We start from the raw sequence: 25,265 nt of genomic DNA, 5'->3' as shown, positions 1-25,265 counted from the left end.
GCTGGCTGCGGATGTCTGGGGGGCATGGCTGAGGCCATCAGCCCCCAATGCTCTGGCTCGGAAGCCTGTGATACATTATTAACTAAAATCCATAGTTCATGCAGTTTTCCTTTGTTTTTACCTAATGCCCTGATGAGGAAACTCACGTGGAAATCTGATCCCAAATGTGGCACTGTGGGAAGCTGTTTGAGTCATGGGGGCAGATCCCTCATGAATGGATTAATGTTCTCCCTGGGGTAGGAGGGGTAGTGACTTCTCACTCTATTAGTTCCCAGGAGAGCTGGTTGTTTAAAAGACCCTGGCACCTCCCCTCTCTCTCTTGCTTGCTCTCACCATGTGATCTGCTTGTACCCACTGGCTGCCTGCCACTTTCTGCCATGAGTGGAAGCAGCCTGAAGCCCATGCCAGATGCAGCTGTTCAAATAAAACTCTGTTCTTTATAAATTACCCAGTTTCAGGTGTTCTGTTATAGCAACACAAAACAGACTAAAACATGCCCTTTTTTCTGTTCTGGGATCCTATCCAGGATACCTCATTTAATTTATATCTCCTTGAGTTCCTCTTGGCTGTGATCGTTTCCCAGACTTTCCCTGTTTTTGATGACCTTGACAGTTTGAGGAGTACTGGTCAGGCATATTGTAGAATGACCCTCTATTGGAACTTGTCTTATGTTTTTCTCATGATTAGACCAGGGTTATAGGTTTGGGGGAGGAATATCACAAAGGTAAAGGGCCATTTTCATCACATCCTATCAAGGGTACATACTTGTCAACATGCCTTATTGCTGTTGATGTTGACCTCGATCACCTGGCTGAGGTAGTGTCTGTCAGGTTTCTCCACTGTAAAGTTACTCTTTATTCCACCTTTCCATACTGTACTCTCTGGAAGGGAGTCACCATGTGTAGCCCACCCGTAAGGGGTGGGAGTTATGTTCCCCCTATTTAGGGTGGAGTATCTACATATTTGGAGTTTTCTGCACTAGAGATTTGTCTCTTGTCTCCCATTTATTAATTTATTCAGTCATTTATTTATATTAGTATGGACTCATGGATACCTATTTTATATTTTGGGTTGTATTCCAATATTGCTGTATTTTGTTGCTCAAATTGTTCTAGCTTTGTCCATTGGGAGCTCTTTCAGTTCATTCCTGTGCCCCTTTGACATGTTCAGTGAGAGAGAGAGAGAGAGAGAAAGAGTTTGCAGCACTTCTTTACTTTCTGGCACCACAGAATGCTGCAGGCTCATCCTGTCTGTTTCCTGCCACAGTCCTAGAGGTCAGACATTTTCCAAGGAGCCATGGTTCCTTTTATTGAAGATTGGTATTAGAAACCAAGATGTGGGTGCTAGATTTGCTCATCGTTACTGCTTTGTTATTTATTTTAGGCCCTCCCAGCTGACAAAGCAAAGAAATATATGTGTGTATAGTACCCTGATATATAAATATTTCTATGTGTAACCATCTGTATCTACAGAAAGTTAAACATTCGGTCTCCAACTCTAACCCACTACCATCTGGATCGTTCTAGACTCTTCTCCTTGCTATTCTTGCTACTTGCTTCTGTCCTTTCCATTCTAATAGTGAGAAACCTGGCACCTACCATTCTCTATTTACTTAATTGTTCAATTAGAGTAAACATGTATAGAAGTATAAGAATTGTTAACCTGTACACCTGTGGCAAACAACTTTATTGACTAGAATCCAGTATTTATGTGCAGTTCCTTTTGCCTTTAGTCTTACAAACTCTACTCATTTTCAAAGCTACTTAAGTCAGCACGTTTTCCCCATCCTCTTTAGTAAGGTATTTTGTACATTTATAATATAGTTAGATTATGTTGTTATAGTCTACATTCTTTCTTGTGATCTCTCAACCTTCTAAATAATTTTTTTTTTGAAATTTACCAACATTAAGGCTCCCTCTTTGTGTTGTAAAGTTCTTTAGGTTTTGACAAATACAGAATATCATGTATACACCATTACAGTATCATACAATATAGTTTCACTGACTTAAATATCCTGAACTGCACCTATTTATCCCTCCCCAATGTCTTGAACCCCTTGCCAACCACTAATCTTTTTAAAGTATCTATAGTGTTGCCTTTTCCAGAATGTCATATAATTGGAATCATATAGTTTGTAGCCTTTTCAGACTGACTTCTTTGACTTAGAAATATGCATTTAAGGTTTGTCTTTCCGTTCTCTGAACAGTGTTTGCAGCTTTTTTCATTCTTTTAACAGTGTCTTTCTTAGAGTGAAAGTTTTCTATTTTAATGAAGTCTAAGTTGTTAGTTGTTTCTTTTGTGCGTCATGCTTTTGGTGTCTTATCTAAAAACTCATTGCCAACCTCAGGCTGTGTAGATGTTCTCCTATGTTATTTTCTAAGGTTTTACATTTACGTCTATGAACCGCTTTGAGTTACTTTTTGTGAAAGGTGTAGGAGCTATATCTAGATTTCTTCTGCATATGAATGTCCAGTTGTTCCAGACCATTTGTTAAGAAGACTGACCTCTCTTCATTGAACTGCCTTTGCTTCGTTGTCAAAAATCAGTTGACTATGTTTGTGTGGGTCTATTTCTGAGTTCTCTGTTTTGTTTCATTGATCTGTGTGTCTGTTCTTTCAACAGTACCACTCTATCCTGATCACTGTAGCTTTGTAGTAAGTCTAGAAGTCAAGTAAAGTCAGTCCTCCAATTTTCTTCTTCCTTCTCGTCCTCCTTCAGTATTGTGTTAAAACTATGCTATGAGAATTTTTGAATCCCTTTGTTTTCCAAACTTTCTACAATGAGCATCTATACCTTTTTTTATTAGGGGGAAAGATAAAATGTTTGTGTTTAGTTTCTAAATCTGAGAAATGTATTTTCTTCCTTTTCTCTCAGTCTGTCTAAATACTTTAATGGTTACATAGTATTCAAATAGGGATGCACCATAATTTAAAGCAAAGGGGAGTGAGGGGATGGGAGGGAATTTTCCAGAGCTCCCACTCCCTTGAAGTCCCTCTACCTTTTCTCTTCCTTATCAGATGAAGACTCCAGAGAGCACTATTAGAAAACCACTGTTCTGATTCATTAATTTCTGCTTTTATCTTTATTGTTTCCTTCCTCCTGTTTTCCATAGGCTTGTTTTATTGGTCTTTTCTGATTTCTTGAGTTTGGTGATTATTGTATTTATTTTCATCCTTATTTAACATTGAAAATATTTAAGGCTATGAATTTGTCACTGTACAATGCTGGTCATATTATAATATTTTATATAGGCTATTTTCTCCTTAGATGGTAATTATAATTTTTGAGTTTCTCTTTGACTCATGATATATGTAGACATTTTCAGTGTCTAAGTGTGGAGGGATTTGCTTAGTCTTTTTAGTATTAAGTTCTGGTTTTATTTCATTGTGGCCATAAAATAAGATCTTTCACATTTGGAGTTTTCAAGAAATTAGTGACATTTCTTTGTAATCCAATGTTTAATCAATTTTTATAAATTTTCCTAGCAGCTTATAAAGTATGTTTTCTGTTTTTAGGTTGTAAAATTCAGTTCACTTCTATTACCTTTCTTATTAATTATGTTATTCTAATCCTCTATACCTGCACTGTCTAATGTAGTAGCCACTCTCCACATGTGGCTATTGAGCATTTAAAATGTGATTAATCTGAACAGAGATGCATTGTATGTGTAAAATTCACACTAAGTTTTGAAGATTTAATACAAAAAGGCAAAATATCCCAGTAATAGATTTTGTATTGATTATGTGTTCAAATGATAATATTTTGGATCTATTAGGTTAAACAAAAAGTAAATATCATTAAAATTAATTTCACCTCTTTTTGGTACTTTAAAACATTAGGCTTCTAGAAGATTTAAAATTATATATGTAGCTCACATCCTGTTCCTACTGGACAGTACTCTGTATCATTTACTTTTGTTTGGTTGATCTGTCAAAGACTAGTAGTGACATTAAAATTGTTTTTTCAGTAATTTCTGCTTATATTTCTCACAATTTTCACTGAGTATATTTTAGTACTATGCTATTTAGCACATAATGGGTCATTTCTATTGTGGATTGTACTTTATATCAAATAAAATAAAATGACTGGTTTTGATCTGTTTTAAATTGTTCCTTAAATTCTACTTTGATATGCATTATTGCCATTCTTACTTTTTAACAAAATTTGCCTAGGATGTTTTGCATACCTCTCTACTTGTAATTTCAGCTTCATTTTGTTTCAGGTGACTATCTTTTAAATAGTAGTTAAATTTGTTTTATTTTTTGATATAGTATGAAAATATTTTCTTTTAATATGGAAGTCTAACTTTTCACAATTATTGTCATCAATGATATATCATCTTATTTTATGAGATCTATTTATTATATTTATTTATTTTTAAATTTAATTTTATATATGAGGGTTTTAATTTCTTTCCATCCTCAAAAACACTCATTCTTGTCTGTCTTTTTGATTGTAGCCATTCTAGTGAGTGTGAAGTTGTATCTGGTAGTGGTTTTGATTTGCATTTCCTTGGTGGCAAGTGATGGCGAGCATCTTTTTATGTGCTTATTTGGTCATTTGTATGTCTTCTTTGGAGAAATGTCTTTCAGTTCCTTTGATCATTTTTAAATTGGGTTGTGTTATTATTATTATTATCTTATTGTGGTTGAGCTATAAGAATTCTTTATATGTTCTACATACATGTCTCTTATCAGTTCTATAAGTTTTTTGCAAAAACTTCCTCCCATTCTGTGGGTTGTCTTTTCACTTTCTTGATGCACAATAGTTTTTAATTTTGATGATGTCAAGTTTATCTATTTTTCCTTTTGTTGCTTGTTCTTTTGGTGTGATATCAAACAAACTGTTACCTAATCCAATGTTACAAAGATTTATTCCTTATGCTCAAGGTTACAAAATTTTGTAGTTTCAGTTTTTACGTTTAGATCTTTGATCCATTTTGAGTTAATTCTTGTATATGGTGTGAGGTAGGGGTCCAACTTCATTCTTTTGCATGTGTATATTCAGTTGTCCCAGCACCATTTGTTGAAAAGATATTCTTTCTCCATTGAATTGTCTTAGCACTCTTGCCAAAAATGGACAGGTATGAAGGTTTATTTCCATGTTTTCAATTCTGTTCCTTTGATCTGTATGTTTATCCTTATGCCAGTACTGTATTGTCTTAATCACTGTAGATTTGTAGTAAGTTTTAAAATCAGAAAAATTTTTCTTTTTCAAAATTATTTTGGCTATTCTGGATCCCTTGAATTTCTGAATGAATTTTAGGATCAGATTGTCAATTTCTGCAAAAAATCCAGCTGGGATTTTGATAGTGACTGCATTGAATCTTTAGATAAATTTGGGAAGTATTACCATCTTAACAATACTAAATCTTTCGATTTGTGAACATGGGATAGCTTTTGATTTATTTAGGTCTTTTTGAATTTCTTTCAACAATGTTTCATAGTTTTCAGAGTTGAAGCTTTGTGCTTGTTTTGTTAAATTTTTACTAAGTATTTCATTCTTTTTAATGCTATCTTAAGTGGAATTTTAAAAATTTCATTTTTTGTTTGTTCATTGTTACTGTATAGAAACACAGTTGATTTTTGTACATTGATCATCCTGTATCCTGAAAATTTGCTGAATTCTTTTATTAGTTCTAGTAGTTTTTTAGTGGATTCCTTAAGGTTTTACATTTATAAGATTATTTCATCTATAAATAAGGATATTTTTAGTTCTTCCTTTCTAGTCTGGATGCTTTTTATTTCATTTTCTTGCCTAATTTCCCTAGCTAGCATCACAAGTTCTATGTTGGGTATGAGTGGTGAGAGCAGACATCCTTGTCTTGTTCCTGATCTTAGGAATGGAGGAAAGCATTCAGTCTTTCACCATAAAGTATGATGTTAGCTGTGGGGTTTTTCATAATGCTCTTTATCAGGCTGATGAAGTTTCCTTTTATTCCTAATTTGTTGAGTGTTTTTATCATGATGGACTGTTGAATTTTGTCAAATCCTTTTTTGTGTGTCTATTATGATCATGTGGTTTTTGTGCTTTATTATATTAATATGATGATTCATTAATTGAATCTTGTATGCCATTTATGTTTGCCTTTTAAGTCAACTTCCCATTTTCTTGTTCTTTAGCATTCAAGGACCCTGGAGGAACTCATTGAATGACACATGCAATAGATGCCATGCAGGGCTTGGATGTTGATGGTGGTCCTTTGTGACATTTTCAATTTCCAGGACTTTGCACCTCATCATAAGTCCTAGTGATGACTATCTAAGATTTTTTCGTTTGATGTTGTTGAGTGGTGCGAATGTGGAGCAAATTTTTAGGTACACTTATGTAACATAACTATACAAATTCATAGCATTATTTTGATAGTATATATGATACAGTTTCACATTACAGGCACACTTGTTGGAGGCTGAGATTTTTAACTATATTATTTATATGCTTCTTAGGGGTGGTGAACCTCTTATGCAGAATAAAGTGTATATTTCCGGCAATTGTAATTATTATCAATGTATTTGATAGCTAGTATTTCTAGCAGTTGTAATCATTATCAATGTCTTTTGATAGCTAGTATTTCTAGCCGTTGTAATCATTATCAATGTATTTTGTTTTTGAAAATTTGTAGGGCCCCCCCCAGTTTCTTCCTTCAACATCATATGATTTGTTTCACATTATGTATTTCCATCAGGTCTCCATTTTATAATGTATGTTCACGTTAATTGCAGTTTCCTACTCTTAGACACATTTTTCTTTTCCATGTGGATTCCTTCACTTGGTTGCTTTGTCATTTTCATTGATGATGCATCTGCTAATTAATGTTTCTTTTTGTTGTTGATTTTGCAGTTCAGCCCTATTTATTGGTATTTCTTTTTGGTTTCTATTGGCATGTGACCTTCTGTGACTTATTTGTAATATTTATGTTTATAAAATTAACAGTCTATCCTCTGCTATCAGTGATAATTAATATGTAAACGTTTCTCCAAAATGGTTTAGAAAATAGTAATTTTTGTGTGTGTGTGTGTGTGGTTAATAAGTATATGCATTAGCTTTCTAAATTCATGGCAAGGTCTTGGACTATTAGAACACTTCACTTACAGACATATATAAAATTTAGTTATTCTTTATTCTAGTAAAATATACATAATATAAAATTACCATCTTAACTGAGTGTACAGTTCTGTGGCATTAAGTGCATTCACATTGTTCCGCAACTATAAAGTGTTTAAAGAGAAAAAAACCCCATTTTTTAATCCTTCAGATTTTTCTCTTTTGCCTTCAGTACCTCCTCTTTTCTGTTGATCAACTTTTCTTTTCTTTTAGATGCTGAAGAGTTCCTGGCAGAAGGTTTGCGAAATGAGAACCTCAGTGCTGGTGCAAGGGACAACAGAGATCATATTCTACGGGGCTTTCAGCAAATCAAAGCTAGGTTTGTATAAACTGGTTCCATTATTTTTCTTCATGAGCTTTAAAAACAACTTATAATCAGCAAATTCTACTTTAATACTGTATAAGTTAACAAGGTAAGACATAGCTATCATAGTTCTTTATACTTGGCAGAAGCTTTATAAATATTTACTGAATTGCATTGGAGGTAGGAAGGAGAATTAGTGTGGTTTCCCAAAATAATGTTTTGATAATTACATATCTTAAGATAATTATTCTGCTTTTAGCTTTAGATTTTTATGTTAGACTTTATTGAACATTTTGCATTTAACTAAAAAAATGGTGAAATCTAAGCATTTATGCTTATCCAGATTACTAACAGGAAGGTGTTAACAGTATGAGATATTTTCATTATGGTTTCTGGTACTGATTTTACTTCCACATCTCCTTCCCTAATAGAAAACTTAAACGAGACTTATCCAGTTTGACCATATTAGAATGTTTCAGTCCTGGGCTAGGTTGGAATATCATGTTCATTAAGTTTTTTTTTTAATAAGAGGCCCTGATCTAATTTGTGTGTTTTAGAATGTGAGCATCTGACAGATGCATACTTTCTTGGGGGAGGAAAAAAATAAAAAATTTTATTTACACTATATTTCCCTTCCACCGCTTGCTTGAAATGTGGTAACTGAATGAGAGTTGGAGATAAGTGAGTGTTACTTTACCTTTTCCAGCCTGGTGGCAGTGTGATTCAGAATGTTTGAATGGAGTACTCTTAGAAAAGGGAGAACATCTGCAGGGTATGGCCGGGCTTTAATTTGCGTGGCTGACAGTTCTTAGCATCTGCTTTAAAAACCTCACTGAAACTCCTTAAATGCAGGGAATTTTATCCTTTGGAAGGGCACAGCCAGAATCTATTCCCTCCAGGAATGTGAGAGAACCTCATGAGATGCCCTGCTGGATCTTAATCGATCTTTCCTGCCAGCTAATTAAGCATCACTTTTACTCAGCAACTGGGGACTGTGTAATTATCAGCCTGGGTTGCCCTGAATAATTGAAACAAACCGAATGCAGAAGGTGGGAGCTTTTTGCAAAAGTGGGAATATCTATAATTTTTGGTAAGCTGGAAGAATGTTTAAAACAAACTTCTCCTTAATGTTACTTTACTAGATAAGTTTAGATCTAGTTGTGTACCTGGAGGCTTAGTCAGTAACTCATAGAATTTCTTATTTTTACAAGTTTGCCTTTGTATTATAGGATTACTGTAAAGATAGCATGAGAAATAAAGGTGGAATTACTTTAAATTCCACCTTTATTAATTACAGGGAGAGGGATGCTTTAAATATAATGGTGTATATTGTGGTTATATCGGAGTAAATCTGTGATAAGGAGTGAAAAAACAGTTTTACTGCCTCTGTAGGGACAAGCGTACAATGAGGAGGAATTCTTCTTTCCCATATTTGTACCCCAGCATTGGGAAAGGGCTAAATTGATAATAAAAGGCAAATTTGTGGTAACATTACTGTCAGTTGCATATTACTTCTTAATCCTCTTTTAAAATGCATACGCTTATGTATGTACATAGAAGCAGTACTTGTTATAGGGTAGAGAGGGTTCCTTGTTTTCTAAGAAATTTCCATATGGTTTGTGGGGTGGACATTCAGGAAATAATCAGCAGGAACTTTAGGAAATATCTGCCTTGTTGATGGGAACTTTCTGTTGATTGATTTGTTGTAAGAAAGATGACATTTTATTTAGAATTTCATCATTATCAGACCACTGAGGAAATGAGGAGCCAGAAATTAGATACTATACAAGAAAATGGAAAAATGAGGCTTTCCTTTGGCAAGCTGTTTGAAATTGCCTTTCATCCACCCATTCAATCATCATCCAATCAATGTAACCCTTGTTGTACTGAATCCCCTTCTTCAGTCATACACCTCTGCTGTCCCATTTATGGCTGGTCAACATTATACACTTATATGTATTGATACTAATTGGTTTAAAAGTACTGAAGGCTGTGAAATGCCAGACATACTGACTTTTGTCGTGTGGTTGTTGTATCTCTCCCAAAAAGCTGGGTGTGAAAATAAATTTGAAAGTCATCAAACTTGCGTTAAATGTATATGGCAGTTGCTGAATAATACAAAAAGAATTATTGAAAGTCATTTAAAAAGTTTTATTTTTAGTCATCTTAAAGCAATAATATTTTTGGAGTTTGGTAAATTTGGGGGATATGAATATACCTAAAACTATAATTTGGCACTTTAGGGATTGTTTGGAAGGTAGGTAAGAAATCTCTAGCAGGATAATTTGGAAAAGCTACTAGATAATATAAATACTATATATGTGTGTATATATAAATATATAAAAGATACAGTCATGCGCTGCATAACAACATTTCAGTCAACAGTGGACCACACATATGATAGTGGTTTCATAAGATTATAGTGGCTGTACCACATGGCCTAGGTGTGTAGTAGGCTATGCCATCTAGGTTTGTGTAAGTACATTCTGTGATGTTTGCACGATGTAATCACCTAATGATGCATTTCTCAGAATGTATCCCTGTCGTTAAGCGATACATGACTGTGTATATATATATATAATTTTTTTTACAACTTCCTAGTTTATCTTTGTTGTTTCCTTGCTTTAATTCTTCCCTCATGTCATGCTGCTTGAGGGGGAAAAGGAGTAGAGAAGTAAAAATAGCACTGCCTCTGATTCTTGGTAATCTCTGGGGGCTTGGCTCTAATCTTTATGGCTGGCTTAGAATTCAGCGGTATTTGCCGTGGTTGTGGACTTGCTGTAAATTGAAGTGCCTGACTCCACCACAGATGTTATAATGTACTATTTGCCACCTTTCTGTTGTCTAAAGTGACTGACCACAGGAAACAATAGTTGGATCATGGATGTTCCCCAAGTGTTCATCCGTTTTTCAGTATAAGTAGCTTAGCTATTCTCTCTTCCCAGACTTAAAAACAAAAAATAAAATCATATCTATATCTACATACTCACTTTTTGGCTTGAAAGTGTTACCAATGAAGGATAATGCTTTCTGTATAAGACAAAATAAAAATGGATGGGAATTTCTGTAATTCCAAGGAAACGAAATCCTGTTGTGGTATTTGATGTCCTGAGCTGTGATTTTTATGGCTGCTGCCTCATTTAAACCTTCTCCCTAAAAACTAACAGTTTTCACATTCTGAGTCCAAGTTTTCATTGAGCTCTTTGGAGAATGGTTAGGATGAAAGCCAGGCAAAGGCTCCTCCTGTGTTATTACAGTGGTCACTGCAGGATTAGCTCCAGATGTGAGACACCTGGAACGAAGCAGACATGATCTATGCTCAGAAACGTGGTGCTATTCTTATTCATTTGGAGAAACAGTGGACCATTTCTTAAATGTTTGATTCAGTGGAGGCCATCTGACAGCAAGAATACATGAGAGTGGGGGGAGCGATGAAGAAATAGAATAATTTTATTATGGAAGTAGGGCTAAATTTTCTCTCGATGGCCCTTTTTGGGATGAGTAGTTATTTCTGTTCACTGTTGGAAGTGAAGGCCAGAGCCAATGGAAACAAACTTGGGGTATTGTTTTCTTCTGTGAAACTTAATAATGCTAGAGGAGTTCCAAAAAGAGACAAGTAGATTTATAGTATATTGAAATGGAACAAAATAAAGAAATAACTTTGTGTAACAGGGTTATAGCACAAAACCCACAAAACCCAGGACATTTAAGTACAGTCTGAAATACCTTGAACATGTCTTATTGTGGGTAGCTAGCTTATAGCTCTGCCGGAAACACGATACACTAGTACAAAATCTCATAAAAATAATTCCGACTTTCTTTGGGAATTTCCAGTTTTTCTTTTCACCTTAACCTGGATTTAGCTTTAAAACTGGATTTAGCATGAGAATCTATAATTCTGATTATAGAAAGATTACAAAGAATCTTTGTATTATAGAAAGAAAGTCAAGGAGTCAGTCTGAGAGCAAGAGTTTTAAAGTAGTATACTGTAAATATCATTACTATTAATTATATAGTGAGTTTTACTTTTCCTAGTGTTGATTATTGAGCTTAAAAAACCCCAGAACAAAATACTTTCAAATGAAGTATGCTTATCAAACGCTCTAATGAATCGTGTGCTATTAGTGCATTTGTGTTTCTCCCAAGTTTAGAGATTTGCTCCTAACATCTATTTCTGTTCTTTAATTTTGCTACTTATACTGGAGTTTCAGTGCCAAAGCAGAGAAAGGAGTAGGTGGTACTTGTACAATCTAAGTCATAAGACTCAAAAGGCTCAAAAATCATAACAATAATTTGACTACATCTTGAAGGTTAATAAGTAATTTCTTCCTTTTTCAGTCCTATTCGTCCTTCCCATCCTTAAAGAAAGAAAGAAGACAAAAATCCACAACTTCTGTACTCTCAACTGATCAGTTATATGACAAATTTCTGTACTAGTTCTCTATTATTCAGTGTTTGCTGAGATTTCACAATTGCATTGAAGATTTGGGGGAATCTAGTCCTCTTGGAGCGAGGGGTTATATTTATTGCTCTTTTAGCCTGAAATGCTCTATAGGTGAGACTGATGTACTATTACCCGCTGTCGGTTTCTTGGCTTAACTTTTAAGACCTGGAAAGGAAGATCATTTTATTATGTGTTCTTTTATGGCAAGTCTCAGTCCTTTCAAAGTAGTTGTGAAATGTATAACTGTCTTTTTAATTTTATCATGATTATTTTGTTTACTGTTTTGCTTGTAAAGGTATTCTTGGATTTGGTACCAGCTCCAAGATTAGATTGATCCATGTTTTTCTTTTACACTGAGTTATTGTGGTATATTACCAGGCAGAAGCTTCTCCCCTTGGGCATTCCGAAGACAAATATTTCATATAAATAACTCTGATATAAAATAATATTTTATTACTTTTCATGCTAACAAATAGGTGGATTTTTTCCCAAAGCTTGTGTGGATAAATTTGTTCCTTTCAAAACATTTTGTTACAAAAGTAGAAAAAAATTTTCATAATAATTTTTCTATATAATAACAAGCATATTCCTTGGTGGCTTAGAATAAATGTCTAATAATAAAATAGTATTTATGATATTTTAATTTTATATCTTAAAGATTTTAGATTAAAGTGCAGGAAAATGCATTTTTAAGGGAGTTTTTGGATCATTTGCAAAACTGGGTCATGTATAATTCTTCCCAGTACTGTGCTCCTTAAACAGAATAACATGTTCTGTCAAGAGTGAAAAGGAATTTTGAACTGTGATCTAGGAGGCAGACAAGTAACTGAACTTGCACCCTTCAGGTTGGACTAAACTATTAGAATAATAAGAATAGAATAATAAGCTGAGCACTGCTGTTTAGTCATAGAGTTAGGTCACTGAAATTTGCTTTACTCCTGATAGAACTTTAGCCATCATTATTACTTGGGTGCATTCCTATTATCTACTCGATATGGATTTGTCTTGGTCTCAGAAAATCTTTAGTGTCAATTTTTTAATACATGAAACTTTTCTATTTGTCTGTAGATGGAGGTTCTCAATTCATACATTGTATGAAAGAATCATCTGTGTGAAATTACTGTATTCATTTTACCACCATTTGCTTTGGCTTTCATTTTAAGTCTCGTTTGATCTGGAGCTAGTCTTTTGTCCTGCAGTTATGTTATTATCTCTGATCGTAGAAAGCCAATGAAAAAATGCTTCTCTGTATTCATCTGTTTGTGGATTTCCAGGAACCTTGTGCTATGGGGCCTTCCTGATTGTGATTTTCTCCAGTTTGTATATTTTCTTTTGTTTCTGATATAGACCCACCCTGTATTCACTTTCTGTGTTATAGTGAAACTGGAGCAGAAGGGAGGGGAATGCAAGAGCTCTGGGTCAGCTGTCAGGAGCCAGGCTCTTTGTTCTGATGTTATTTCTGTGACACTGACTGAGTCACTTGAAGATTCCCTGATGATGAACTTATGGTTTCTTAGGTTGCTTCCCCAAAATGTTGTTTGGAATTTATTTTTTTTTACAGCTGTTAGAATAATGCAAACATTACCAACCAAACCTGGAAAACTCTATTTTATTTCTTTTATGGTGTCACTATGATTTCTTTCTTTCTTTCTTTTTTTTTTTTTATCTTGGAAGATGATGCAGGACATTTTATTTCCTCAGGATTTTATTTTATTTTGTGATTCTGTTGAAAATGAGTTGGGCCTAATGTGGGTTTTTATAATCACTCCATGTGAATCATTTCTTCTTTGGATGCCGGATCTTCTCTCCCACTGTGTAGCCTCATCTAGTCTCCCTGAAGTGCAGTGCTAGCAGGGTTTGTAATGAAATGCAGTCCTGCTTATCACGCTCAGCAAAGGGCTCAGAGAAGACGGGAAAAAATCAATCCCACAGGAACTTCTTGAGTGCTAGATATCCATATTTAACTCTCATGCATTTAAAATGGAAATGAGATATCTTAGGGTTTTATTTTTTGATTTACACAAGATGTCACCACCTCCTTAGCAATGGAAATATTTTATAGACCAACTGCTGACCTGTTTGGGAAGATCTCAGCCTGTCGCCCCCAGGTCGGTTGTAGTTTCTTCATATTTCTTTCAAAACTCTCAGCAGTGCTTTGCAGTAGCTTTGATTCTTCAGGCTTCAAAGAGTAGTGTCCCTTCCAGGGCCAATCATCCAAAAGAAAAAAAGGGGGAACAAACAATTCATAAAAGAAGGAGCAGCTGTCCCTATGGCAAATCTTACTGTAGTCAGACAATTAATATGGAGTTTACAAACCAGTAATACCATGGCATTACAAAGCCAAGCCAATTCCAATTTGATGCTACTGCTTTGTTGTTACAACACCCCCACTTGGAGTGACCCCATCTTAAGTAGTCCAGCTTCTGATAGTTCTATTAATGATACAGTGTGGCTTATGTAAGATGTGTTATAATTAAACGCTCACATTCAAGCTCCCTCTTGAGTTTGTGAGCCTTTTTGAGGTTCTCATAATTTAGAGAAAACTTTATGCCCACATACTCTCCAATTAGCTATTTCTCTAAGTTATATTAGTGAGCGACTCTCATTTATGAGTTCTGCCATAACCACAAGGCCCATTTTACAATTTGGTAACTGAAACCTTCTACCATGTTTAGCAAATGCCTTTGTTCTTTTGTTGATGAGAGAACTCATATATAAGAAATTAGTCAAAGTAACAGAGTTAATAAAATATTAGGATTTAGAATTTAGAATTTCTAAATGGCTACTTAGTTTACTTAGCACAGGTCATCAAATAAAATGAAGTGGCATCCTTCAAAAGATGTTTGGTTTAAAAGAACTGTAAACAAAGATTGTAGTCTAATTAATTATATGCATGCCAAAGTGTTTAAGGATGGAGTGTACTAATGTGTGCGGTGTATTTTGGAATGCATCAAAAATATGGATGATGGATACATAGACATGTGACAAAGCAAATACCACATAATGTGAATCATGGAGTTTAGGTTGTGGGTATATGTGGGTGTTCCTTCAACTTTTATGAATATTTGAAAATTTTCACCGTATAATGTTGCAAAAAATATCTGATTGGTTTGACTCTGCATTTCAGACACCACGGACTTCATTAATTCTTGTTTCAGAAAACCATAGACTTTCTCAATTTATAAATGTAATAATACGTATTTGCTAGGATGATAGTTTTCTAGGAATAACCTTATTATTTTGGGATGATAACAAACAAAGGGATAATATTCCAGTTTGTTATTTCCAGCATAAATAACAGGAAGTAGCTAACTTTTACACTTCTTTAAAACTTGTAAGTCAGCAATTATTGAGAGCTGAAATTCAATTCAAACATTCTGCCCAGGAGATCTTGAAATTTTGATTTTTTTTTTTTTTTTAAGAAAAGGCACTTTCTGACTTTTCTCATAAATTTGATAAAAGGAAAGCTAATATGAGATTGGTAGTCCAGTAGGAAATGGAACTCAATTTTACATTTTTAAATCATTTTATGGTATTAAAAATGACAGAGGTTAGAAACAAAGCTCTTATTCTTTTATTGAACTAGAATTGAAAGTGGCAGAAAATCATTTTGGTCCTAGTGCAGTAAATGTTATCACTAAAACATGTTCAGGGGATATTAGGATAGTCTCTCAAGCACCAGAGACAAAAGTTCACCAAAAAAGAACTGATTTTTCTGTCCTTATCTTGAAATTATTAGATATACAGGAGATGAAAGTATCTTAGCTCTAAGAGGACAGGTGATGGAGTGTGTGTTGAAAATGATAATGTCTCCATTCTGGAGAGGTGAAATAGGGAGAATGTGGTGGTGTGGGTGTCTCCGCAGTGACAGGCATGGTAGGGGGAGAGGGAGTTCACAGGGATAGCAGGGTCACCACCTGAGCCAGCCCCAGGGCTGAGGAATCCAGGACCAGAGAAAATTATGCTCATGCAATAGTGTGAGCTGACGATGCAAATGGTAAAGAAGCAAGTGATACTATTCATTAAAAGAACTGTTTGAAGATTTTATTTAACAAGGAGATTAAACTGGATCTGTCAGCAGCTACTCTGTTTTGAGAATCTTGTTGGAGAGAAATTTTAAGTCCATTTGGGAAAAACCAATCATTTTTGAGTGTGCAGTGTGATTATGCTTCAGAATTTTGTGTAAATGGAGCAGGTTGGTAGGCATATGTTTGCTGATCCTAAAATGATTAAAATTCAGAATAAGTAAGACTCTTGTGAAATTGAGTTTTCAGGTTCCAGCCAGTGTTCTATACTGCCATATGGCATAACTAGAATTAATTGCTGTTCCCAGTCTCTTATTCTTTTACTGAATATTTAGGTGTTCTGTTTGAAATATTAGAGGTTCCACAGAAGTATCTAATCACATGAGATAGATGTTTGACATGTTCATGAAAACAGTGTGTGTAGCTAACAGTTGCTTAGAAGAAAAAGCCCCTTATGAGCTTTTCTAGCTTCCTTTCCCTGCCCACTCCCCCCCGCCCAGTTTTTTCTAATTAGAAAAATGGATACTGAATAGGAGGGTTAGCAAGAAAAGGAGGAACGATTCTTAGGACTTTGTAGGGCAGTGCAAATAGAAAAGATAAAGCAAGGAATCTTTTTTTGCCAGCCTTTAGCTCCTTGAGATTGCAAGTGGAGTATCCACACACCGGCAACAACAGCATCACCTGGAAGCTTGTTAAAAATGCAGAATCTAAGGCTCCGTTGAATCAGGCCTACTCAATCAAAATCTGCATTTTAATAAGATCCCAAGGTTATCTGTATGCACTTTAACATTTGAGAAGCACCGTTCTAACACATCAGCTACTTTTAAGTTCATTTTAAATTCAGTTTCCTGGAACTCAGAATACATATTTCTCGAGATTCTAAGCTCATAAAGGCATGGATAGTCTTATAGTCATTAAAAAAAAAAAAAAATCTAGGTTGGTTCGTGCATGTGGCCTAAGTTCAACGATGACAGTTGAATGAACGGGGAAAAACGATTATAAATGTGTTTTTAGGTCCCAGGCTAGACCTTAGAGAACCTCTTCATTAGGAAATTTACTATTCAGCAACTAGCCCCACATATTCTTTCCCAGGAATAAGGATGCTTTCTTTTTACGGAGTGCTGAGCTACAGAGCCGTTTGGAAAGGTGGTCCATCTCTTCAAGTGCCTCCTATAATACCATTCCTCTCGCTTATGGAACATTCTAATTGGAACTGTGATAAAAGGTTACAGGACTGCTGACCATGTATTGGAATTCTGTTGGAGTGTGGCTGCCAGTCATCCCAGCCATCTTTGGGACTGTCACCAGCTCTCTGCGTTTGGCTATCATCCTCCCTTTTCAGCTTTGCACTTCCTTTTCTCTGTCATCTCTCATCTTTCCTGATGACTCTCTCCTAACCCTGTGTTCCTTGGAATCCACGTCCTGTTATAATCAAACTCTGCTGTTTCCTCAACCTCTTTTCTCCATCTATGCCTAACTAAAACGTGGCTGTCCCACAGGACACAGTGTCCCGCAGGACACTGTTTGCAATTATCTTAAATAGAATTTGCTTATTTTTCCAGAAGTTCTGTTGGCATTCTTCAAGCTCCTTGTTGCCCCTTCTAGAATTTCACGATTCAATTGTGTCCAAAACTTCTTCCTTTTGAGGTTTGTCTACAGCTTTACAGAACTCTGTCCCTCTGTTATCTTTTGAGTTCAGAGTCCCTCCTCATACTATTTGAGGACTGAAGCATCAACTCACAATTATTATGTTCACTGCCCCCCTGAGACTCCCTCTTTCTTAAATTTAGCTTTTCCCTCTCCATTACATCTCTCCAGTAGTTATAAAAATATGCTCAAATTTCTCCTAATATTAAGAAAAACATTGTGTCCTACGCAGTGACCCTCTCTCTTGCTACTGTTTTGTATCTCTTCTTTTACAGGCAAACTTCTTGAAATAGAAGCCTGGACCAGCCAGTTTTGGTTTGCTGTTCTCCACCCACTCCTTAGCCACTCTTCAGTCCACTTTAATCTAGCTTCTGCTCCTATCAAGTTACTGTTACCTGGACCACAGAACCCTACTAGCCCAGGGATGAATCATAACCTGTAAGCCATTCTGCTTTGCCAGTGGCTGGTCTAGGATTTGCATAAGATACAGTTTTGGCCAAAGAAATGTAAGGAGAAGTCTTTTGACAGCCTCTCACAGGACAGTCTCATACTTGGGAGACAGCAGTATGGCAAAATACAGTAGACCCCTGAAGACATTAGTTTGCTCTAATGTGTTTGTTAGAGCAGAAAAATGGAAGGATCTGGATCCTTCACGCCATTGGCCCTTGAACCAACTCTGAAATCTCCTGTCTCCAGACTTTTTGTTTTGTGGGAAAAATAAACCTCTGCTTGTTTAAGCCCCCATCAGAGAAGTTTTCTGTTACTTGTAGCCAGAAGAATCTTAACTGTTCCCGTGTCCAGAACTGAACCCACTGTCCTGTATTCTGCTCATCCCTGAAGTCTACTTCTGCTTTCTCTAGGCCCAGGCTCCTGGGAGTCATTCCTGATTCCTCTCTCTTTACTCCCCAAACAGCCAACAAGGCCTACTGATTCTTCATCGTAAATCTGTCTTTCTATGCCCTTTGTCACTGGCTAAACGTTAGCCTTCATAAAGTTTTACTCAAGCATTGCAAAATTCTCTTTTCTGGTTCTCTGCCTCAAGTCTGTCTCTGTTCCAATTTACTCTGTACCTTTATCCTGTTAAAAGAGAAAACTTTTTTAAAAAATGGTAATTTAATCACTTATGCTATAGAAGATTTATTGATATAGAATAAGATATACTATAAGTAAAAAAGTAGTTTAAAAGATACTCATATATAAAATCTCACAGTAAAAAATGCCTAAAAAAATATATACCAAAATGTTAACAGTAGCAATCTCTGGCAAGTGGAGTTTGAGTGATTTTTAATTTCTCCTTTTCGTTTATTTGTATTTTCCAACTCTCTAGAGTGAATATGTGTTTAATCGTAAGTTACCAATATTGGAGTCTTTCCTATTTTAAAAAAGGGCAGAGATTTAAGAGCTGGTATTTCATTTCCAGGTGGGTAAAGAGTTGGCACTGAGGGGGAAAGAGATGTGGAAAGAGGAAATCAAGTTTTAATTGTGCAGCCTGTCTTCGGGTCACTTCTGTGCAGATGAACAGCTGTATCTGAAGGTGTTTTACTTTGTGTTCACACACACATGAAAGTAAAATTATTTTTGAGCCATATGAAATATAGCAGCCCTTTGAGTAATTTATGATGATTTTCAAAATGCGGGGTTTTTTTTAAGTAAAGGAAGTTCACTCTCAAGGTCTCCATTAGATGAGGTATCACTGACTGGGAACAACTTCCATTTCTTAGATGTTATCCCTCTGAGCTGCACAGAACTGACACAGGATGAATTCTTCATTAGAAAAAGATTATCTACACTCTGTGTGACTATTTAGTAAAACATTTGTATTTGTCTGACTACTTTTCCAAAGTGACAGTGCTTGAGTAAACCGTTCACTTCCTTCTTCCCAAAACATCAGTCATCATGATTGATTTCTGTGTTGGTCATAAAGAGAAATGGAATCAACTAAAAGCAGGGTGAGGATTACAGACCGGAAGCAGTTAATTTACTCGACAAATATGTATTGGCTATTTGTTTATGTTGGGCACCATTCTACGTGATCAAGACAGTGTCACATAAGACACATTCCTGTTTTTCAAGGAGATCTTGGGCCAATGAGTGGTCAGGCTCCTGGACAGAGCCAGCATGGAGCCTGCTGCCCACACATATCTTCTCTAGAAGGTCTAAAATGTTTGGTTTCAATTTGTTGTATGCCTGAAGTTTCACCATTTAGAGATTAATTTGGGCTTAACATTCTCTTTTAAAATACAAATTCACCTGGAGAGTTTAGAGACTTTTGGTTATTCAGTCATGTGCATTAGCCTGATTCAATGGTTTGCTTCTAACTTTTGGTGAGGATGTCTGTGTTGAGGAAATTCAGTGGCTGGTAAATTTGTTGAACCACTATTATGGGCAATGCTAAATGCTAGGTACACTGAGGGTTATAAAAGTAACAGAGGATCCTTTTCCTCAGGAAGAATGAGGACTTTAGAGGCTGTTACCTCTGCGACTTAAGAATAACAGTCATGGCTAACATTCATCACACACATACCATGGGCCAGACCTGGTGTCAAGGGCTTTACATGAATTATCTCATTTAATCCTCACAACAGGTACGTGTGAGGTGGATACTATTATAATCCCTATTTAGCAGATGAGAAAACTGAGGTTCAGATTGGTAATCAACTTGCTCAAGGTTACACAGCTATTAGGTTCTGGAATTGGGATTTGGACCCAGGTAGTATGACTGTTGGGCAGGCACTGTTATTGAGGCTCAATTTCTTCATAAAAAATTAATAATCCCACTTCACTCATTCATTCATAGGTTTAACAAATATTTATTGAGCATATACTAAGTGTAAAGCATTTTTGTGGTGAACATGACACAGGTCCCAGTTCTCTTATAACTTATTTTTGAGCAGGATAAACCAAATGATTATACAATACACTCACATTATAGGGTTTTGTTATACATATAAAAGTGCCTAACAAGACATGTCACATAGTAGATACCCAGCAAATATTCCCAAGAAACTTACAACCTGATGGAAAAGATTTTTTTAAAAAATTCACAACTATAATTGTAACTGTAATTCAAGATAAATTGTGGCAAAAGCTTTAGAAGAGGTACACACAGATAGTACTGTGAAAGCCCAGAGAAGGAAAACAAATCAGAATCTAGAGAGCAGATTCCTACTGGAACTGGTTGGTGGGGTGTGGGATGTCTTCATGGATGAGTTGGCATCATAGCTTAACCATGGGTTGAAAAGGATGGGTTTTTGGTGAGATATATTGTACGCAAACATACCATGTGCAAAGATGCACAGGAGATAAGTTTAGGCATGTTTGGGAACCAAAGGGTGATTCTGTTTATTAGGTAAAAGAAAGTAATGGAAATATGGCTAAAAAGATAGGATGAAACAAATGGAAATGAGAGTTTTGACTTTTTTTTTATAGTTATCCCTTTTAAAAATATTATTTATTATAAGCATATTATTATTACAAATCGTGATTTTTCTTTATGCCCTTTACCCAACCTGTCCCTCCCCAAACTGCCCCCCCGTCCCTCCTCACACTTCATCCTCATCTCTAGTGTTCTGAAAGTTCAAGGAATTATTTAAGTCTTTTCTTCCTTCTTTCCTCCCCCCTCTCCCCCTCCCTCCTTCCCTCCCTGCCTCTCTCTCTTTCCTTCCACCCAGTTACAAGTGAGAACGTGCAGACATGCAGCATTTCTCTTTCCTCATCTGGCTTATTTCACTTAACGTAATTTTCTCCAGACTCATCCAGGTTGCTGCAAATGGCAGAATTTCATTCTTTTTTATGGCTGAGTTGACTGGGTTTGAGGAGGACAGATAGGTAATTTGGAGGAGTAAAGCATAAGGTAAGAATAGGTAAGCTGACTCAACATCACTCAGCATCCGGGAAATGCAAATCAAAACCACATTGAGATACCATCTAACCCCAGTTAGGATGGCTAAAATCCAAAAGACTATGAACGATAAATGCTGGCGAGGCTGCGGAGAAAAAGGAACCCTCATACATTGTTGGTGGGACTGCAAAATGGTGCAGCCTCTATGGAAAATGGTATGGAGGTTCCTTAAACAATTGCAAATAGATCTACCATACGACCCAGCCATCCCACTGTTGGGAATATACCCAGAGGAATGGAAATCATCAAGTCGAAGGTATACCTGTTCCCCAATGTTCATCGCAGCACTCTTTACAATAGCCAAGAGTTGGAACCAGCCCAAATGCCCATCATCAGATGAGTGGATACGGAAAATGTGGTACATCTACACAATGGAATACTACTCAGCTATAAAAACGAATGAAATACTGCCATTTGCAACAACATGAATGGACCTCGAGAGAATTATATTAAGTGAAACAAGTCAGGCACAGAAAGAGAAATACCACATGTTCTCACTTATTGGTGGGAGCTAAAAATTAATATATAAATTCACACACACACATACACACATACACACACAAACCGGGGGGGGGGGGGAAGAAGATATAACAACCACAATTATTTGAAGTTGATACAACAAACAAACAGAAAGGACATGGTTGGGGGGGAGGGGGGGAGGGAGAAGGGAGGGAGGTTTTGGTGATGGGGAGCATTAATCAGCTACAATGTATATCGACAAAATAAAATTTAAAAAAAAATAAAAAATAAAAAATTAAAAAAAAAAAAAAAAAAAGGATAAACTATCAAAAAAATAAAAATAAAAAAAAAGAATAGGTAAGCTGAGGAGGAAGCTTTAGTAGGGAACTGTGGACATGTGGGTCTTTGGCACCAGAGCTGAGGCCACCAGAAGGCAGGAGAGATGGTTGCAAAGGGAGAGAAGGTAAGAATGTCAAAGAGTGCCTCTGTTCTCTATGCCCAGAGAAGGAAGACAAATGTCCTTTGCCATATTTTATTTTATTTTATTTTCCAGCTTTACTGGGGTATAATTGGTATACAAAATACTGCACATAAGTAATGTATACAATTTGGTGAGCTAACCACTTTTCAGAACTTTATGTCTATGAGAAAATACATTCTAAATGGCTGGCTTTATACTTTAACTTTTGAAATGTGATTGGTTTGTAATTTAAAGACTATATTTACTATACTTCAGATCTGTTAACAAGATTTAATAGTTTTTTGAAGCTGGCCCAGATTACTTAACACCATCCATTACTTTGTTTCATTAGGAAAATGTATTCCAAGGTCCAAACAACGGAAATGAACTTTTGGAATACAGTCGATACTTGAGCTGGGAACTGTCTGTCTAGAATTTTCTTTACAGGCAACTATTGGTAAAATATCTGTTTCCTTTATCATGTTCTCCGGACTTGCCCCATGATGTGAATTACCTGAGAATCCTGTTTTAAAAGGAGATTTCTAGGCCCCTGACATGGAGATGCTAATTCACTAGGTCTGGAGCGGACACTGGGAATTCATGTTTTTATAAGGTCCCAAGACATTCTTAAGATCAATACAGTATGTAAAAATCTTTATCAGAAGACCCCAAGGTTTTTTAAGATAAGGCTATTTGGTTTTCAATTGAATTTTAACAGTTAGGAGGAAGAAAAGAAGAGGGATTTTACTGAGAAGTGTGAGTAGAGGCTGGTGTTCAGGATGGTGAGAAGGTGTCCCAATATGATTGGGGATAGTTGACAGGAAAATCTTACCAGCAGGGCGTAGCACCCCCCAGTAGCTGACAGCATTTCAACCTCATTAGCTTCTGGGGTGAGGAGGTGGGCCTGTGTTCACACGCTGCCTTGCGTGCTTCCCTGCAGCCTGGCCACATCTCAAGACATCTCTGATGCTGAAGAATCTTTCAAAGTGGGATAGAACTGGAAGTCCTGGCCCCGAGGTGGGCCATGGGAGGCCTGGGATTGACTGGCTGATTTTGCCTGAGCCTCTGGGGACCCCTGACCTGTATTGATACAGCCATAGAACTGGTCGCACAGCCATTAGCCTTTAGATCAAAGTCCGTTCCATTCTTTATGATTTGGATAATTGGATACTTTATGTAAGGGTTCTCCTGTGACTGCTGTAGGTGCTGTACAAAGATAAATAGTAAGAATGATACCTTAGTATAGAATCTTGTACAATTAGGAAAAAAAGTCAAACCGAGAGCAAAAGCAATAATCTAGAATAAGTAGGTTGATATGAATTTAGGAAAACTATGTGGAATAATTTTAAAATGATGGGTTTTTGGTGATTTTTGAATTTCTGTATACGTCTCGATTTTTAACTGGAAGAATGTGTACACATATAGATAGAAGTTTTAGGAAGATTTCAGTAATTCATTGTAGCTCTTAGAGTGGTTACCAGTACGAACTTGCTTTCTAGAGTCTGTTATTATTTATTTATTTATTCAGATTTTGGTGCAGAGTGAATGAGTGAAATAATATTGTCTTTAATTAGGATTCTGCTATTATTTTTCAATTAATCTGTGTCAGTAGTTTTAGCATTTGTATTAAATTATTTTCTTCATGAAAGCTTTTAATAAGGAAACAAATTGATTGTATTTATATATTGGATTCTTGCCACTGCGATGTGTATTCGGTCATGTCTTTTGAAGTCTATTTTTGCAGGTCATTTTGTGGTTTGACTTTGAGGCCAGGCTTTGGGGGAAAAAATTCATTTGGATGACAGGTTTCGATGCTTTCTTATTTTTATCTTTCTCTTCTTCTCTTTCTTCCCTTCCTTTGATTTTCTTCCTCTCCCCCCCCCTTGCTTTTGTGTGGGTAATTTAGAGGAAAATGAAGGCAGCCCATCCCTATCTTACTTGGAATAAAATCGACACTCCACAGCATTGCTTGGAGTGCCTTGTGCTCTGCCTGCCTCTCCAGCCTTGTTTCCCACCCCTCCCTGCAATGCGCTTTATGCTTTATGCACACTGCCCTCAGATGGCCCTTGCTCTTTCTCACCTCCTGCATTCAATAATCTAGCAAGAATTTAGGGAGCATGAGTTCTTGCCACTGCCCCTTGAGAGCCTGGTGACGTAGACAGACAAGGTTATAATGCAGTTTAATAGGTGGTACTGAGAGGTGTGCACAGATGTGCTGTGGGAGCACCTAACACAGGACACTGAGCTGAGCCTCAAAGGACCATCCACTGTTTACTAGGAGGATGAGGCACGAAAGGAAGGGTGTGCGGGTGGAGGGAGCAGCACCACGTGAGAACAGATTGTGAGCAGGAGCAGGGGAGGACCTGGGAGCTGGAGTGAGCCACTGAAGGATTTTAAGTAGGAGGATGATAAGACTGTGTTTGCATTGTAGGTCATTCAAATAATGATGGTGCCAACACAAACAGCTGACTTTATTGGAGGCTAACCGGGTGCCAGGCCCTGCTGCTCAGTTCTTTATGTGTATTTCCTCTGTTCATCCTCTGAAGAACTGTATGAGGCAGGTATGGTTATGATTTCTGTTTTAAAGATGAGGAAACTGAGGCTGCAGCAAAGTCTCACAGCTAGAAGATGGAGGAGCTGGGACTTCCATCCAGTCCTGTCTGCAAAGCCTTTGCTCTTCATGGTCATTTTACTGCCCTTTCCATCCGTACTGAGAATAGGTCAGAGGGAGCAAGACCACTTAAGCCACAGTTACTTTGAAGTGGGTGAAGCATTTTGAGAGTTTAAATGAATCCAGTCTCTGCGGAGATGGAGAGGAGATAGGTCTCTCTCTACATATATGCCACATATAGTCTGGTGACTGAAGGGAAATGCACAGTGATAGAGAAAGAGGTAAAGAGATGATTCCTAAGTTTCATTTG

At 36.5% G+C, this 25,265-nt stretch overlaps 1 protein-coding gene across 1 annotated transcript in view; it reads left to right on the top strand.

Annotated features, from left to right (window-relative positions):
• The first annotated feature begins 6,462 nt into the window (after window positions 1-6,462).
• The window catches only part of SKAP1 (src kinase associated phosphoprotein 1), a 232,848-nt gene continuing 214,045 nt past the window's right edge, over window positions 6,463-25,265 (top strand). Inside the window, exons 1-2 of the mRNA XM_063108974.1 lie at window positions 6,463-6,493; window positions 7,318-7,423. Coding sequence (XP_062965044.1) covers window positions 6,463-6,493; window positions 7,318-7,423 — 137 coding nt within the window. The remainder of the gene's footprint in view (window positions 6,494-7,317; window positions 7,424-25,265) is intronic.

Source organism: Cynocephalus volans, chromosome 10 (genome assembly GCF_027409185.1).
Source record: "Cynocephalus volans isolate mCynVol1 chromosome 10, mCynVol1.pri, whole genome shotgun sequence".
NCBI classification, from domain to species: Eukaryota; Metazoa; Chordata; class Mammalia; order Dermoptera; family Cynocephalidae; genus Cynocephalus; species Cynocephalus volans.
The sequence above is the reverse complement of the archived record's forward strand: the minus strand, read 5'-3'. Positions and strand labels throughout refer to the sequence as shown.